The sequence below is a fragment of the Scylla paramamosain genome, chromosome 46 (genome assembly GCF_035594125.1).
Source record: "Scylla paramamosain isolate STU-SP2022 chromosome 46, ASM3559412v1, whole genome shotgun sequence".
NCBI lineage: Eukaryota > Metazoa > Arthropoda > Malacostraca > Decapoda > Portunidae > Scylla > Scylla paramamosain.
The window spans coordinates 5,400,858-5,419,372 of record NC_087196.1 but is presented as its reverse complement, the minus strand read 5'-3'; the positions used below and the strand labels follow the sequence as shown (position 1 = coordinate 5,419,372).

General features: G+C 42.8%; 2 protein-coding genes across 3 annotated transcripts in view; one reads left to right on the top strand and one right to left on the bottom strand.

Moving 5' to 3' along the window:
* Positions 1-232: 232 nt before the first annotated feature.
* LOC135094611 (structural maintenance of chromosomes protein 1A-like) overlaps positions 233-18,515 on the bottom strand; it is a 33,074-nt gene continuing 14,791 nt past the window's right edge. Inside the window, exons 2-17 of the mRNA XM_063994854.1 lie at positions 14,499-14,706; positions 13,108-13,328; positions 11,752-11,900; positions 11,289-11,457; positions 10,804-11,016; positions 9,988-10,210; positions 9,102-9,388; positions 7,373-8,581; positions 6,467-6,666; positions 5,581-5,716; positions 4,868-5,020; positions 4,560-4,754; positions 3,948-4,126; positions 3,503-3,680; positions 3,261-3,356; positions 233-2,895 (exon numbers count right to left, since the gene is read on the bottom strand). Of these exons, the coding sequence (XP_063850924.1) occupies positions 2,893-2,895; positions 3,261-3,356; positions 3,503-3,680; positions 3,948-4,126; positions 4,560-4,754; positions 4,868-5,020; positions 5,581-5,716; positions 6,467-6,666; positions 7,373-8,581; positions 9,102-9,388; positions 9,988-10,210; positions 10,804-11,016; positions 11,289-11,457; positions 11,752-11,900; positions 13,108-13,328; positions 14,499-14,610 (3,723 nt within the window). The 5' untranslated portion in view covers positions 14,611-14,706 and the 3' untranslated portion in view covers positions 233-2,892. The remainder of the gene's footprint in view (positions 2,896-3,260; positions 3,357-3,502; positions 3,681-3,947; positions 4,127-4,559; positions 4,755-4,867; positions 5,021-5,580; positions 5,717-6,466; positions 6,667-7,372; positions 8,582-9,101; positions 9,389-9,987; positions 10,211-10,803; positions 11,017-11,288; positions 11,458-11,751; positions 11,901-13,107; positions 13,329-14,498; positions 14,707-18,515) is intronic.
* Positions 17,126-18,515, top strand: part of LOC135094612 (TRPL translocation defect protein 14-like) — a 35,161-nt gene continuing 33,771 nt past the window's right edge. Inside the window, exon 1 of one of the 2 annotated variants that reach the window (XM_063994855.1) lies at positions 17,126-17,326. In XM_063994855.1, coding sequence (XP_063850925.1) covers positions 17,251-17,326 — 76 coding nt within the window. In that variant the 5' untranslated portion in view covers positions 17,126-17,250. Of the gene's footprint in view, positions 17,355-18,515 lie in introns of both variants that reach the window. The other variant, XM_063994856.1, reaches the window with a different exon arrangement.

The window sequence follows — 18,515 nt, the reverse complement described above, 5'->3', positions numbered from 1 at the left end:
CTCACTCACTCATCTCTCCTTAATCAATAATTCTCTCCCTTTTCTGTAACACTGGGTTATTTCTTAGTAGGATCTTTCATCTCCACCTTCTTGGTTTGACAATACTAATACTCATCTCTTTCTTTAATCACACATTCACTCATCTCTTCCTTTGTTTTCCCCCCTTCTTTAACACTGAAAATTTCTTAACAGCATCTCTCACGGCCACTTTAGGATCAGACAGAAGTACTTGTTCACTCATCTCTTTCTTTTATCTCTTGCATGTTCACGACTTAAAATCATATACAAAAAAAGACTGGGAATGGTACAGAAAGTGAAGGTGCTAAGTATAAACACAATACACAGAACTGAACACTTGAATAGGCATCTTCAGTATGACACACAAACACACAAACACACTGATCACTAAGCAGTTGCCTTGCCCAACACTGACTGAGGACCACTTCTGACATTATTTAAAGACACAAGTAACATGGCCAGGAATTAAGTGACTTGACAAGATAAATAACCTCGATTCGTGGTTGGAAATAAAGGCTTTGGAGGAATAAAAGCATCAGGAATTAATGGAAAAAAATAAATAAATAAAAAAATAAATTACTGACCTTTTCTTTACATTATTAAGAATATAGTCTCTGAAGTGAAACAACTTAGCAATGAATTAAGAACTTTCATAGGTAACAATAACCTAAGAAATAAAAATGGAGGAGAAAAAGAGAGGGAAATATCAAGAACCCTCTAGATGGTAAAATATAGAATTAAAGGGAAATATGATAATGGTCTGTACTGTACACCCAAATGCTTTGTAACTTCCCCTACCTGGTCCATCCATATACACTCTTTAAAATCCTCACATTGCTCTTACACAATTGTTACCAATCAATAAACAATACACTAATTAATAAACAATAGATAAACCAGTGTTGAGCAAAGTTCTCTTAGTTATATTTGTACACCATAACATTTCTAAACTAAAATAAGGCTGGTATTTCAACTCTTAACAAAAAATAGAAGACTTCTGTATTCATCGTCCATAATTATAAAGAGAAATGCACAGTATTTTACTATAGAATTAACTTAATACATAAATCTGGTAAGCTGTGGTGAGTTTTGATATTAAATTATTCTCACCAATCCTGAACATAAATTATTACTCTCAGCTTCCCTAATAAATCATGACAAATTCAATCTTTCATTCTCTATATTTTTGTACATGAACAGGAAAAGTAAGGAGTGGAAAGAACTAGATGAAATTAAAAAATATGTAGATTGACAGATTTAGGTAATGTATGCAGATATAATGTATGTAGACAGATAGAATGATTATATCTATGTTGATGGATAGATAGATAGAAGGATATGTATATTAGACAGACAAACATACTCCAGGCTGATGTCCCTCTTAAGGTTGGTAGCCAAGATACCTCATCTCCCTGTAGGAGGAGGAAAGGGTGCCCAGTCCTCAGTCTTGCCTTTTCTTTTGTAACAAGAGAAATAAGATTGGGGTCCTTTAAAATAGCAATAAAACCTTGTGTAATTTAAACAGACATTAAAATTAAATGCCCTTAATTACAATTATTCTAACACTCCAAATCCTTTCCAAAAATGACAAATTTTGGGAGAGAGAGAGAGAGAGAGAGAGAGAGAGAGAGAGAGAGAGAGAGAGAGAGAGAGAGAGAGAGAGAGAGAGAGAGAGAGAGAGAGAGAGAGAGAGAAATTGTACACTCAAGACTTCAAGGTTGTAAGTGACTGAGATCTGGGAGTGGTGAAGAGGAACCACTAAAAGGATGATGAGTAATGAAGCACACAGGACTGAGGAGTTTAGCACACCAGAGAAGAGAGAAGAGTGTGGCAGAAGAATGATGGGAGAAAACAAGATGCCATAACTAGGAACAACAGAGATATTCAAGACAGAAGAAAGGAAGAATGATACAAGAAAGGCAAAGGATGATGACAAGAGATATATATCATCATAAATATTGTCATGTTGGAAGTTACATATCCTCTCCCCTTCTGCTAATCACTCCCCCCCCCCCTCTCTCTCTCTATCAAAGCTCACAGTATGTATGTTTACGAACCCACAGCCCCCTCCTCCAACACATAGAACACACACACACAGATGGTGGACCTGGGCACCTTTTCATATGTACTTATTTTTACCCTACAATAATAATGGTTTCTTGTTAGGGCTACACCACTAAAGGGAGTCACCAGCTGGTATACACAGTATTAGCAGTATTCCAAACTAACAGAAGTGACATGTCAGCCAGAACATTTATATATATAAAATATATACACAATAGAGTAAAAACCTAAATAACATTTATTTGTATTCTAAAGTGAAGTGTAAACCTAATATAGGCTACTTTGTATATTTATTACCTTTACTTATTCCTCTCTCACAAATTATGAACTACAGTCACTCATCACAGCCTCACATATAAACTCTTGTCTCTCTCTCACCAGACTCAAAAATCTTCAGAACCATGTTTACTCACCAAAGACTAACATATAAACTCTCACCCTCTCACAAAGTCACTGTCATAAGAACCACAATTGTGAGAACAAATCACTCAACTCTCACACACACACACACACACACACACACACACACACACACACACACACACACACACACACACACACACACACACACCTTTCTCTCCTATTCACCCTAACATCTGTCACAGCAAGCATCCATCACTGGGAGCCACTCAGAGGTACACAGGAGACTTGTAACTGGTGCCTAAGATTACCTCTACCTGGGGCAAAAAAAAATACAATTAATGCCTTCACAATCTGCCACTATTATAAAACACTGGTGGTCTCATCTCTTCTCTTCTTGGTCATCTTACTTGTATTGTTCTTGGTGGTGATTCTTCTTGTGCTTCCATCTCACTGGAAAGAAGTTCAAATTTTTAGCTTTGTGATAGTGTTGTCATTACCAGTAAAGAAATATGACCATATTTGTTTTATTGGTTTCTCTATCGTTTACCATTCCTCCTTCACTATTGTACAGATTTCCCACTTGTGTTCACGTTTCTTTCCTTACTCTTAAATTCTCTGGTTAGCTAAGAATCCATCAGTTGTCACATTTTGTTACTAGACCATCAGACTGTGTCTGTGGATCTAAGAATCCATCAGTTGTTACATTTTGTTACTAGACCATCAGACTGTGTCTGTGGATCAAAGAATTTCAGCATTTCTCCTCAATCTTCCCAAGTCCTCTGATCTAGAAAACAACCAGCACAGCCTCAGCTCACCTGGGGGCCAAAGGGGCCAGGTGTCTCCGGGACCTTCTGCAGGGGGTACCGCTCCATGTCCAGTGTCAACACCTTGCTGATCAGACACTCCCCAGGCTGGAAAATGAGAAAAGAAAAAGTGAACCCTTCTGTAAATACACAACTTATCAAACTATGGACTAAGACTACATTCAATTCTTTCTCTCTTCTCTGTATCTCTGGCAGCTTTTGTACACTCAACACTCTCCCTCTCACACACTCACATCAGGGCAGATCCCGACAAGAGCATCTGCATTCTGGTAAAACTCTTCCTTGAGTGAGATGACGATCGTCTGCAGCTGCTCCTTCTTTTCCCGGATGTAGGACGCCACCTTGCCAATGTTTGTGTTGTCCAGCGCCGCGTCAATCTCATCCAGGACAAAGAATGGAGCCGGCTGGTAACTGTGGGAGTGGGACGACTGTTGCTTGTCATGTTCTCAATAAACACTATTACAATTATACACCTCTTATTCCAGATGTTCTTCACAAACACTAGTTGCATTTTTGTTGATAATAGTAAAAACTGTTACTCCTGATGTTCTTGATAACAACCATCCATCTGTATACCTGGCCAGCAAATCCCACACAAGATGGCCCAGATGCTCCTCCACTCCACTCCACTCCACTCCAGGTATGGTCTTTAATTCCCTAACTTTTTTACACACACACCTGTGGATGCCAAAGAGCAGTGCTAGCGCCGCAATGGTCTTTTCTCCACCAGAAAGGTTGGACATGGGCTGGAACCGCTTGCCGGGTGCCACACAGTTGTAGTTGATGCCATCCAGGTAGGGCTCCTCAGGGTTCTCCGGCCCCAGGAAGGCTTGTGCTGATGGATTCTTGGCCAGCGCCTGGAGAGATGGGTGGGTTAGTGCACCAGGCTTGATGGGATTGGTTTATGAGATATTTCTGTTTTATGGCAGTATTTCTGTAGTTTGTTTCATAACTATGTGTTGCAAGACTGTATTCCTATAGCATTTGTGTGCTAGGACAGTATTCATGAAAAATTTGTGCTAAGACTTTCCTGCATTTAAGGTTATTCCTGTAATATTTGTTTTAAGATTATTTTTGCAATATTTCTGTGGTTTCAGACTATGTCTCTAAGATTTCTTATTTTGAAACTATTTCTGCATTATTTCTGTTTTAAGACTTTCTGCAATATTGTTACAAAACTGTATTTCTATAAGCTGTTTTTTGAGCTGGTTACATTCCACACCTCAAAAACACCACCAACCACACACACACACACACACACACAAAGCACCCCCAGTCTCACATCCACACCTTATAGATGCCATCAATCTCATTGGACACGTGTTCAAAGAAGGCCATGAACTTGTCGTAGCGTTCCTTCTTGGCTCGCTCAAATGCCTGCTTGGCTTTCTTGGCGCGCTTCCGAGCGTTGTCAAATTCCGAGTTAGTCTCCTGCAGTTTCTCCCTCGCCAGGTCCAGCTTCTGCATTGCCTTCATGTTGGGTGCCTGAGGAGGGAATAAAGAAAGGTGAGTGAAAAATAAAAGGTAAAACAGTCATAAAAACCAAGGAGGCAGCAACAATAGTGGATAAGAAACCACAATAACAGAGCAATCTTGACCTGGATGCGCTGGATGGTGTTCATGAGGTCATTGATGTGTTTCTGCATGCGCTTCTCCGCCTTGTGCACGTCATCCGCGTCGTCCAGCTCCTTGTGGGCCTCCGACAGCAACGAATAGTCCATCACAATGCGCGACTCCTTCTCATACATCATCTGTGGCGGGAGGCAACTGGGTGAGGTGAGGTAAGAGAAGGAAGAGAGGAGTGGAGAGGAGAGTAGCAAGGCAAAGGAGACAAGGTGAGAAGAGGAGAGGAGAGGTGAGGTAAGATGAGGGGAAGCAAGGTGAGGTGAGGTTAAGAATGGAAAAAGGAATGGTTAAGTTAGGACTGGAAGAAAGTTAAGGGTGAGGACATGAGGTAAGGTTATGAAGGTAAGAAAGGGAAGGTTAGGGATGAGAGGTGAGGTGAGCTATGGATGGAGGATGAGGTAAGAAATGGAAGAAAGGCTAAGTTCGGGATGGAAACATGAAAAACACCCTTGAAAATCCCAATATTTACTAAAACCTGAAACTATTACTAAAATCATCAAAACACCTTGAAAACACCAACAAACTCCAACTAGATCCTGCTAAGTCATCTAGAACCTTGAAAACTCCAATAACATCCACTACTCTTAATTAAACCCTTGAAAACCCCAGTAACTCCCCACCAGAACCAATCAAACCTCCCCTCACTTTACTCAGCCTGACTCACCACCCTGTACCTCCACCTTACCTGTGTGTTCATGCCAGATGAGTACTCTAAAGTAGACTCCCCTGCCTCCCTTCCCTCATTTTCTATGTCCTCCATGTTGCCGCGGGTCATGGGAAGCAGAATGTCGTCCATCTTGCATTGCTTCAAGATAGAGTGTCTGCGGGGAAAGGAGTGAGAGGGGAGAGTTAGAGGGAGTGTCTAAGGGAGAGGAGAATGTCTGAGGGAGAGGAATGAGAGAGGAGAGGGTCTAAGGAAGGAAAGGGAAAGGAAAAAGGGAAGACTGATGGAAGGAGGAGAGATGAAGAGAAGACAGATGCTCCTTCTTTCATTCATCCAGACAAAAACAAGGAAGAAAAAACAAAAAAAAAACTTTACCCTTACATGAAGAAATAACAAAAAAAGGTGAAAGAAAACAGGAAAACACAACTTAACCCTTTCACTGTGACACGACACAATTAACAGCAGCAGAAGCAATTCGTGAAGTCTTAACAAGCATCCACAAGAAAGATAGTGATGAAAAGAACACTTTTTGCAATTTCTTTGGAGTTCAAAGATTGGATGTGGCTGCAGAACAAGTGAAGGTGTCTCAAAGTGATTAGGGAAAGGTGTACCAGGTGGCAGTCAGAGGGTTAATATTACCCACCTCTCCTCTCTTCTCCATCTTGTGTTCATCCAAACAAAAACAAGGAAGAAAAACAAAAAAAAACTTGTCTTGCATATTGAAATAAGAAAACCAGTGAAAGAAAACAGAAAACTCAACATAACATTACCTCTAGAGGTACTCTCCTCTCTTCTGCTCCATCTTGTGTTTATCCAGACAAGATAAGGAAAACACAAAAAACATTACCCATACACTGAAATAAGAAAACCAGGTGAAAGAAAACAGAAAAACGCAACATAACATTACCTCTCTCCTCTCTTCTGCTCCATTTTGTGTTCAATGGAGTTAATCTGCTTCTGCACACTCTGGATGTCCTTGGCAATGGTCCCCACCTCCCGCCGTGCCTTGCCGATCTCCTCATCCATCTCATCCAGCTCAGACTTCTTGGCCAGCTTCTCCGACCGCTTCTTGTCCAGCTCCCTCATTGACTTGTCGATCTCCGCCATCTGTGGGGAAGGGAGGGCTGGTTTGCTGATATATATATATATATATATATATATATATATATATATATATATATATATATATATATCTCTCTCTCTCTCTCTCTCTCTCTCTCTCTCTCTCTCTCTCTCTCTCTCTCTCTCTCTCTCTCTCTCTCTCTCTCTCTCTCTCTCTCTCTCTCTCTCTCTCTCTCTCTCTAATGAATCTTGAAATTTCCTTTACTTATTTATTTATTTTTAGGGTGTTTTGTTCTCTCCTTGCTTCTTTCCTCTTTCCTGTCATTCTCTTCTTCCTCTATACTTGTTTATTTTTCTTTATCCAATCCTACCCTCTTCTTCCTCACTCACTTTCTCTTCTAATACTCTTTCTTTCCTCTTTTTCTTTACCTTGTCCTTTACTTTCATATTTTCCTTTCTTTTTTTTCCTTCTCATACTCTCAGCTACACATTCTTCCATTCCTTCCTATCTACTACTCTTCTACTTTCCACCTCTCAGCCACATTCTTACATTCTTTTCTATCTATCCCTCTCCTTGTCTTCCTCCTCCATTACCCCTACCCTCTTCTCCTCTACTATCCCTCTCTTCCTCCTACTCTCCCTTCTATTCTCCTCCTCCTCCTCTATGCTAAACTTTCTTGCATATCTCTCTATCTGTCCTTTTGTTCCTCCAGTTCTTGCACCTCTCTCTCTCCTGCTGCTGGCCACTGACCTGCTTCTGCTCTGCCTGCTTTGCCTGCTCCAGGGCATCTTCGTCATCCTGCACGGCCCGCTCCCAGCGCGCCACGTTACTCTGTGTGTCCCGAGAACGCTCAAACTCCAGCTGGTTCAGGATCCGGTTTTTCTGCTTCTCAAATTCAAAGCGTCTGTTGGCACGGTCCGTCTGTGCCTGCAGCTCCCGCTCCTCGTACTGCCGGATGTTGGTGACGCCGATACTCTTGCAGAAGTCGGCAAACACGACATCCTCCACGGTGTTCATCTTCTCCTTCACGTCACTCATCAGCGCCTCCCGCTCAGACATGGTCTTCTCAATGTCGTGCAGCTGCGGCTCAAAGGTATCCAGCTCCCCCTTCAGCCTGTCAATCTCCACCTGCAGCTGTGCGATCTGCTTCTCCGTGGTCTCCTTGTCGGTGCGAGAGTACTTGAGTCTGGTCTCAATGCCTCGCACCTGAGACTCCACCGTGTTCAGCTCAGACTCCTTCCTGGACTTCTTCATGGCCTCCCGCAGCTCCTCTGTCAGCTTCTCCTTGGACGCCTTCAGGTTGGACAGGTGCTTCTCGTCCCATCGCTTGGCCTTGCGTGCCAGGTCCAGACTGCCACCAGAGATGATGCCAGACTTGGAGAAGAACGTTCCGTCCAGTGCCACGGCATCATAGCGGTGGCCATCCTCCATGTCATACGCCACCTTGGACGCATCCTCTGGCGTCTCACAGACCAGTGCATTGTTTGTGGCGAAGAGAACGGCACGCTTGATCTCCGGAGGGTCGTACTGCAGCACGTCGTACAGAAGTTTGACGTTCCTGGGGTCCTTGATGTTCCTGAGGCGCTCCTTGAGTGGCTTGGCCTGGATGTAGTCCAGGGGCAGGAAGGTCTCTGGGTCCAGCATCTGGTCCTTCAGGTACTGCACGCACTGCCGCGCCGTCTTCTCCGTGTCCACCACGATGGCCTCCATGTACTTCCCCAGCACCTTGGTGATGGCCACATTGTACCTCTTATGGATGGGCTGACACATGTTGATCATCCTGTCATACACTCCCTGGTACAGCTGCTTGAAGTTCTCCACAATCTCCTGCTTCTTCTTGCGCCTGGAGTCCTCGTGCTTGTCCACCCGAGCATCACCTAGCTGCTCCGTGACGCTCTCCAACTGTTCCTGCAGCTGCGTGATCCTCTCCTTGCTGTACCCCACATCTGATACAAGTTCCTGTTGGTGGAGGGTTAGTGACTGAAAACTTAAGAATATAAACACAAAAAAATGCATGAGAATTATACATATATACACACATATACCAAGGCTGCCTTCCTCAAAAGTGTGATAGACAAGACACTCTCAGCCCCTTAGCCCCCAAAGAAGAGAAAGTACTCCTACCCTCACTTCACAACTATCAGCCACACAGCCAAGACAGTTTGGCCACAACAAGGTTCCTTCACGTGCACTCTTCCCCACCACACCCGATAGCCCCAATGATGTGTGATGCCCCCTCTGAGGTTACAGGGTCCTGTCATTCCTCACACACACAACTGCTCCCCATTCATTTGTTAGCCACAATCATTCTATTGCACTACAATTTCAGTCCTCTTCCTTTTATTGCTTCCTGTATGCTACCTATCCTTCCTTTCCATGACCTGCCTCAAATTCACACCTCACACTTGATCCTATGATGAAATAAAAAACAACACATATTAACAAAAAGACTCTCTCTCTCTCTCTCTCTCTCACACACCTGTCTCAGCTTCTTCTGATCCTCAAGGGACGTTTCAGACTGGCGAATGTGATCCATCAGCTTCTCCACCCTCTTCTGCGCCTCCTCCAGCTCATGCCCCTTCTGCCGCAGCCTGTTCTCAATCTCTGCTGTCCTCCGCTGGGCATTGTCAAGCCGGTCCTGGTCGGATTTCTGCTCCCGGTTGATGGAGTCGAGTTCCTGCAGGTACTGGGCAGACTTGCGGGCCGCTGCGTTCTTCAGCTTGTGGTATTCCTTGACCTGCACCTCCTCCAGCTGTACACTCTTGCCTGAGGGAGAGGGAGAGAGACATTTAGTGATCTACATGCTGTTTCTCAAATATTTTCTCCTCTCTACAGTTTCAAGGCTCTAGAGGAAATCTGGGTCTTCAAGAGTGCTTTCATGATTCTGCTAACAAATTTAACAAGAATTCCTTATCTTGACTACTTTTTAACAGACTGTGATGGAACATATCAAGATTTTTCAGTGTTTCATTGTTCTACTCACAGTTTAGCAAGACCTTCAGCAGATCACCTCTTAATCTTATCCTATCCTGATTACTAACCCTAAGGATCTTCTCTGCACCACCTTTGTTATACACACACACACCAGTACCTCCATCACTTACCCTCTTAACCTTACTCTCCTCTCACTAATCCTTGTTACATCCCTTATGCCAATTCAATGCCTGTATCCAATCCCCCCAGTCTTAATCTGCACCTCATTACCAAGTCATGTCCCTAATGCCACCAGTACCTCCATCAGATCTCCTCTTAACCTTACCCCTCATCACTAATCCATTACATCCCTTATACCACTCAAATACCTCCTTCAAATCCCACAGCTTGATGAATAAACATTTACAATCTCAGACAACCCTCCCACTTACCTTGGCTCTCGGAATCCTGCGAGACCTGGTCCTCAAACTCAGCCCTCTTCTTCTCCACCTCCTGCAGCTCACTCTCCAGCTCCCGGATGTCGTCCATGTGAGCATTGTGAGCCTTGATGGCCTGACCCAGGGATTTACGGGCTGAGTCTGCCTTTTTCTGCATGTGTGTCACCCTCTCCTTAGCCTTGATGAATGTTGGCCGCCGCTTGTTCACCTCAGACTCCTGTAAGCGAGGGAGGTGGCACAGGTGTTACTGGGAGTGTTGATACTGAAGGTGTTATTAAGGTGTCTATGTGCATGTTGTTGTGGTGGTGTTGCAAGTGTGGGAGTGTTGATATTGAAGGTGCTATTGAGGTGTTTGTGTGTGCTGTAGTGTTGGTGTTGCAAGCATGGGAGTGTTGATACTGAAGGTGTTATTGAGGTGTCTGTGTGAGTGTTGTGGTGTTGTAGTATTGAGATGATGAGGTCCTTCTGTGAGTGAGGGAGAAGATGCAGGTATTTTTTGTGAGGAAAGAATGGTGTGGTGGTGGTGTTGAGGTGTCTAGTGGGTGTGGTGGTGGTGGTGTTGAGGTGTCTAGTGGGTGTGGTGGTGGTGGTGTTGAGGTGTCTCAGTGGGTGTGGTGGTGGTGGTGTTGAGGTGTCTCAGTGGGTGTGGTGGTGGTGGTGTTGAGGTGTCTCAGTGGGTGTGGTGGTGGTGTTGAAGTGTCTCAGTGGGTGTGGTGGTGGTGGTGTTGAGGTGTCTCAGTGGGTGTGGTGGTGTTGAGCTGTCAGTGTTCAATAAAATAAAACTTAAAGAGCCATTAGGCTGACACTGACCAGCTCCCTGTTGTCCTGCTCCATCTTGGCCATCTCCCTGGACACCCTGGTCTGCTCCTTCTTCTTCTCCTTCAGCACCTCCTCCGCCTTCTCCTTCTTCTTCTCCACCTTCTCCAGGTCTCCGTGCTTCCTCCGTGCCTCCTTCTCAAACTCCGCTATCTCCTTTTCATTGTGGTACAGGCGGAACAGCTGCATCTCCACTTGCTTCTCTCCCTAATGGTGGAACAGACTGGTTAATTCAATCCACGTCACAAAGGTAAGGTTAGGTTGGGTCAGGGTCAAAGATAAGCATCCTAACTTAACCTATCAATTTCACTCTTTGATATGCTGAATAAAGCACCTATAAATGTTCTCAAATATACATAGAGCCCTTTACATCCTTTATTCATTGATGGCTAGTGTATATTTAACGTTTCCACAGTACTAGTCCTTCTAATCCATCTTTTATTCTCAGTACAAGTCCTCCTCGTCTTCCTCCCCCTTACCAGTTCATCCTTGAGTCTCTGGTAGCGCTCCGCCTCCTCCTTCTCCTGCTTGGCCTCCTTCCGCTCAGCCGCAATGCCCTTCTTCTTCTGATACGTGAACTGTGTGTCCTCCTCGGCCTTCAGCATCTCCCCCTTCAGGCGGTCATACTCCTCCTTCAGTGCACCAGATCTGTGGGAAGTGTTGGGTTAGTCTTGCCTGTGTCATGTTTACACACTGCCATCTTTAAAGGGCTTGTTTTTGTTTTTGATGGTTTTTGTTTTATTGGCCATATTCTCTCTCTCTCTCTGGAACTAACATACACACTGATCTCTCTCTCTCTCTCTCTCTCTCTCTCTCTCTCAACCCGCCGCCACACATTCACCCACTAATCTCAAAACAAAGCCTCCTCTCTCTTGTCCACTGACCTCAAACAAACCTCTCTCTCTCTCTCTCTCTCTCTCTCTCTCTCTCTCTGCCTCTCACCCACTGATCTCCTCAAACAGGGCGGTCCTCTCCCGGGGGTTCTTCATGGCGATGGACTCCACAGCTCCTTGGAACACCAGGAAGTTCTTGCCCTTCACGTTGATGCCCAGCGACTCAAGCTCCTTCAGGTATGTCTGGCTGCTCACCACCTGTGTTGGGGGGGGTGGAGAGGGGGGAGGTCAGGTCAGGTTATAAGTGAAAACCAGATAGATATATAAATAATTGGGGTATGTTAGGGTATGATAGGATGGAGAAGAATTATGTTAGGTTAAAAATGAATGAAAGGCAGATGAGTAAAGGGTTGGGTTATTCAGTGGGGTACTCTGCATATCACATACTAGATTTATGACCAATGCATATCAGGGTATGATAGGATGGAAAAGAATTGTGTTAGGTTAAAGATGAATGAAAGACAGGTAGATGAGTAAAAGATTAGGTTATGCAGTGGGATACTTTGCATATGACATACTAGATTTATGACCAACGCATTCCCTGACTAAATACTTGTTTTCTTTGTTTTGTTTATGACGGCTAACTTGGCACACCACCAACTTGTCACCTGAGCACGACATTTGTAAATCTTGTGACTGCTGGTACATTCAGTGGTTGTAGGACAGAAGACAATGGTGATACAGGTTGTACTGCACTTCTATGACATCAAAATTATATCTTTTTAAATGTTTGGGTTTTCAAGAATAAAGTCATGTCATCCAACCATATTTTGCTTCCATAGGCAGCCTTGTGACAGATTTTTGTCATAAGCCGAGTACAACAGTGTGTGTGTGTGTGTGTGTGTGTGTGTGAAGGACAAAGTGACAGAGACATATCCTCCTTCTCTTATCTCCATTATTCTTGTGACATTAAGATAAACAGGACAGATTAGTCAGATTACAAATCAAAGACAGACTGGCAGGCACCCTCCATAATGTTTCTTAGGCTATACTGCATGACAAGTGACACACACACACAGATTGACAGGAAATTCCCCACATAAACCTCCATTAACCCAGCTAAGGTATAAATGAGAGATAGACAGACTGACAGACAAAGATACATAGAGCCAGCAAGTCAGACACACAGCCAGCCAGACATAAGGACAAACATACAAACATTTAACCAAACAACCAATTACATGAAGCCAAACGCCTACACACACAAACAGACAAACAGACAGCCAACCAACATATCAGCCATCCATCCATGCATCCAGACATACATACAGACAAACAACCATTCACTTAACCAGCCACTCAAACACCCCAATACAAGCCCCAATCATTAACCACAGACGAACAAACAGACAGACGAATAACAAGCAACACACACACACACACACACACACACACACACACACACCTCGCCATTGATCTTGTGGTCTGACGATGATCCCTGAACCATTCGAGTAAAACGCTTCTCACGGCCATCCTCCATCTCGAACACAGCCGTCACATGGGCGGAGCGAGAGATGGGCTGGCCGATGGACGCGCCGTGGATGAGGTCGCTCAGCCGCTTCACTCGTAAGCTGGACGTCTTCTCCCCCATCACGAAGGAGATGGCGTCCATGAAATTTGACTTCCCTGTGGAGGTGGGGTGGTTAGAATTGTTAGGCTCTGGGTGGAGGTGAAGATCTTTATGTATTTCCATCATTCAGTAAATTTTGACTTGGTGGAGTGAAACTAACAGAGTCATTATTAGAAGTCATGTGGTTCTTTATTTATTGTTTTTTTTTATTTATTTATTTTATTTTTTTTTTTCCCTGCTCCCTTCAGTGTTGGGGACCTGTTGGCAAAGTGGAGTTTTCAGATGTGGACAGCTAAAGCAAGGCCAAACACCACCTCTTACCACCAATAATAAAACAAAACATACATTATATTTTCCACAAGCCAGTGTTGCCAACGATACATGCGGAAAATCTCCTGGAATGTGTCCGTGCATCCCCTCACTGTACCAGGGAGCAGTGTTGCCAACAATACCCATGAGAAGTCCCTAGAATAATATAGATGATGTCACTGGAGTGTACAATTATGCAACACTGGGGTGGCAGGAGGCGGTGATGTATTCCACCTAACCCAAGTGGACAGAGAGCTAAACAAAACAGAAAATACAGCCATGTGACTTTTAAAACTTACAAGCAACTGTATTCCCTGTATAATTGACAAATATACAAGGATAAATAAATAAAATACGTAATAATAAAACAAAAAAAACAGCCACATGACTTTTAACACTTACAAGCAACTGTATTCCCTGTACAACTGACAAATACAAAGATAAATAAATAAAATATGTAATAATAACACTGAACGCATTACATCTGACAGGAACCAAAGTCAGCCAGATTAATGTAGGCCTATGACAGATGAAGTGTTAGGTTAGGGTTGATTTGTTAGCGTCTGGTGAGGCAGTGACGCCAAGCTACCCACCAGACCGTCCATAAAATAACTAGAGATGATCAAATGACAAGCAACACCTCCTAACTGGATATCCAATGGGGGTGATGACAAATTAGGTTAGGTTTGGTAATAAGGTTAGTTTATGTTACCCACGGCTCCAATAATATAACAAATGCGGGAAATAATCAACAAATGTGCCTTACCCGAACCATTTGACCTGTGAGAAATGAAGTCAGCTCGTTAGGTTAGGTGGTCAACTTATATTACACTACACGAAGTTGAGTTAGGTCAGGTCATTCATATCTCCCATAAAGTGACAAATAAGACATACAAGTAGCAACAAACGTGCCCTACCGGATCCATTAGGACCGATGACAGCCGTGAATGGCTTGAGGGGGCCGACATGGTAGAAGCCGCGGTAAGACTTGAAGTTCTCCACCTCAATGTACTTCAGAATGGCCTTCATCTTGATCCTGTGGAGGGATGGGCAGGCTGTGCAGGTCACGGGCAGGTCACAGCGCCACCATCACCATTGCAGGACGCTCACCGCCGCCTCTCACCGCTGTAGTAAAATGGCGCCAATTTGGTAAACATAAACAAGGATGGCCGCCGCTTGCTCGATGGCTCCCTGTCAGATTCAAATCGTAAACAAATACTATTATATTCCTACCAGTATCAAGAAACCAACCGAAATAAAAAATATAACCAAACTAAAGCATAAAATCAAGACTTGAACGTACATATTCTATTTCAAGTGTAAATACTAAAATAACGGGCTGAACTTTAGTGGCGCCAAATTCAAATCGTGCATAAATGTCTTACCAAATTTAAACTGTAAATAAATGGCATTATATACTTATCAGTACCTAGCAGCTAACTGAAATAAACCAAAATATCAAACTAAACCATGAAATGAAGACTTGAATGCCATACACGTTATATTCCCAGCGTAAATAAGAAAAATAAGACCAAACTTGAATAACACAAAACTGATATCGTACACAAATGGTATAATATCCTTATTAAGACCTAGAAACTAATTTAAATAAACAAAAAAAATCAAAATAATGCGTAAATTTAATACTTGAAAGCTGTACATATTATATTTCAAGCATAAATAACAAAAACAAAAGGTTTCTTTTTCTCAACCTTCCTCCAAACCCAAATGGCGCCAAATTCAAAATGACCAAAGAGAAATAACTGGTCTCGATGTCCTTCTACCGGAGTAAACATTCACACAAACGCCTGTATTCTAAAACACTTCTATGCTGCAATACTTTCAAAAGGCTCTAATTGAAGTCATTCGGGATTTTAAGGGTGTTCGTATGGTTCTAGTGACAGATTAACATGATTTATACACTATTTATGGGAGAAACACTTGCGAGAGCCCGGCTGATCATCTCTGTGGCCTTGAAAAATAGTCGAGATGAAATGACAAGATTTTTAAGATATTTTTTACGGTTCTAGTGACAGATTAACAAGATTTATACATTATTAACAGGAGAAATACTTGTGAGAAACCGGCTAATCATCAATGTGGCCTTGGAAAATAATAATGGTGAGAGAGCAAAGCGTTTATGAATTTATGAAAAAAAAACGGCTTATTTTCATCTTATTTACTTTCATGATAGTTTGTATGGGGGTGCTATGATTTGCGTACTTAATATTATGTTTTTTCCGTGTCATACCACTATGTTTAATGTGTCTTGTGGTAGAGGCTATCGAATTTTTCAAGGGTTTTCGTAATTGTAGTGATGATTTGACAGGCTAGTGGAGGTTATTGGGGGTTTTCAGAATTATATGTACGGTTTGACATAGTGGAGATTCTTGGGCTTAGTTTGACAAGCTGTAATGGAGATTCTTGGGAGTTTTGAAGCTTGTTTTCGTGATTTGGAGTGCACTGGGGTTTTCAAGGATGTTTTCAGTATTCTAGTGCTGGTTTAATAGTGTATAGTAGAAATTCCTAGGGTTTTCATGGGTGTTTTCAAGATTCCAGTGATAGTTTGACAAGTTCTGGGAGATTATTGTGGTTTTCTGTGTTTTCAGTACTCTAGTGGTAGTTTAAGCATTCATAATCTCTCCTACTTTTAATAGAGTGGTGGAGATGGTTGTGTTTCAAAGTGTATTCATGACTCCAGTTATAATTTAACAAGGATTTTGCGTAATCATAATGTTAATTTTAGGCACGTGAAGAGAAAGCTTCCCGCCAGAAAAAGAAAAAAATAAATAAATACAGGAATAAAAGAGGATGTTAGACAACAATGAAGTAAATGAGGAAATGGACATAAACCATGAAATAATACAACATGAATAATTTTAGGCACGTGGATGAAGATAGACAAATATAGCAAAAATATAATACGAAAAAATAGACATAAGTGAAATGGAGAAAAATGACATAATAACACAAAATATTTTCGCGAGACGTCAATAAGCACATGAGAGGACACACACACACACACACACACACACACACACACACACACACACACACACACACACAGAGAGAGAGAGAGAGAGAGAGAGAGAGAGAGAGAGAGAGAGAGAGAGAGAGAGAGTACTCCAATATAGAAAAAAATAAGAAAAAATCAATAAAACTGAAAAAATACCTTAAAATACAGTAAATTTCCACAAAACATGAATTATTTTATGCACGTGGAGCTATAAAAAAGAAAGAAAGAAAATATATTACACATAGCAGAAATAGCAAGAAAATATATATTAATAAAATTAAGTAAGAAAAAACGTATAGAAATACTATTTTTCGCAATAAAACCTGAATAATTTTAGGCACGTGGGAAGGAGACAAGAAAAATCAAAGTACAACAAATAGAAGAAATCAAGAAAATATGCATTAATAAAACCAAGTAAAAAAAAAAAATACGTACAATGATGTTACAATTCTTTAGGCAAACATGAATAACTTTAGGCACGTGGAGTGGGGATTTCCCGCCAGATGGTGTTGGCGGCAGGCGAGGAGGTAGAGGTTGAGATGAGCGCGCAGAGAGTAGCCAGCCACGAGCAGGGTGGTTCAGCCCCTCTCCTCGCCCTCCTACCATGTCCCTAGTGTTGTGAGAGTCACCGTACACAGCAGAACATCCCCACCATGGCGCACTCCACCATGAACGGCCACAACACCGCCGCCACCACCAGAAGGGTCTACAAAGTGGTGTTGACTGGAGGTAAATGTTGATTGCTACGGGAAACAAGGTGTGTGTGTGCGTGTGTGTGTGTATGTAGTCTGCCTGGCTCTCTCTCCGTTAGTGTGCGTGCGTGCGTGTGTGTGATATGAGGGAGAGCGAAGAGTAAGAGGAAAATACCAGTGTCTGTCTTGTCTGTCTGTCTGAGTGTCTTGTCTATGTGTGTGTGTGTGTGTGTGTTTGTGTGTTTCCATCAGCTAAGATTAGGTTTCCTCCGTGTCTGTCAGTCTGTCGGTCTGTTTTTCTGCCGGCCTGTCTGTTTGTCTGTGTGCTTGTCTGTCTGTCTGTCTGTCTGTCTGCCTGTCTGTTTCCCGTGTGAGGTTTTTTGGTTTCCTGTCTGCTTCTTCTGTCTGTCTCTGTTTGTCTGTCTGTTTCCCGTGTTAGGTTTGCTCTATGATGTTTCGTCTGTCTGTCTGGCTGTCTCTACGGCCGGCCTGTCTGTCTGTCTACCTATTTGTCACTGCCCGCCTGTCTGTCTGCCTGTGTCCGTGCCCGTCTCTGTCCGTCTGTCTGCCTGTCTCTCGTGACTAATATTAGGTTTCCACTACATGTTTCCCGTCTGTCCGTCTGTCTATCTGTCTGTCTCACCCAGCACTGTGAAGTGTATATTTTCCCTTTATACCTACGTTTCTCGAGTTATTTTTGTCAGGAATGAGAAGTAACCTAATTGTGTGTGTGTGTGTGTGTGTGTGTGTGTGTGTGTGTGTGTGTGTGTGTGTGTGTGTGTGTGTGTGTGTGTGTGTGTGTGTGTGTGTGTGTGTTTCACTGAAGGAGAGGAAAGAAACGAACATTTTTACTAAGGTCGATCCATCCGTCTGTGTTTTGAGAGAGAGAGAGAGAGAGAGAGAGAGAGAGAGAGAGAGAGAGAGAGAGAGAGAGAGAGAGAGAGAGAGAGTATTAGGCATAAACCATACATAATTCTCTATATCAACGTTTATAAAATTAAATTCAATGTTCATTTATTCATTTATATATTAATTTATAAGTGAGGTGACTGGTGTGTATTACTAAACGTTTTGTGCGTCTCTAGTGAAGGTTATTTTGGTTTTCAAGGATGTTTTCATGGTTCTTTAGTTTAACAGGCTGTGGTGAATGTTGCTGCTGTGGTTTTCAAGGATGTTTCTATGGTTCTTTAGTTTAAAACGATGTAGTGGAGGTTATTGTGGTTTTC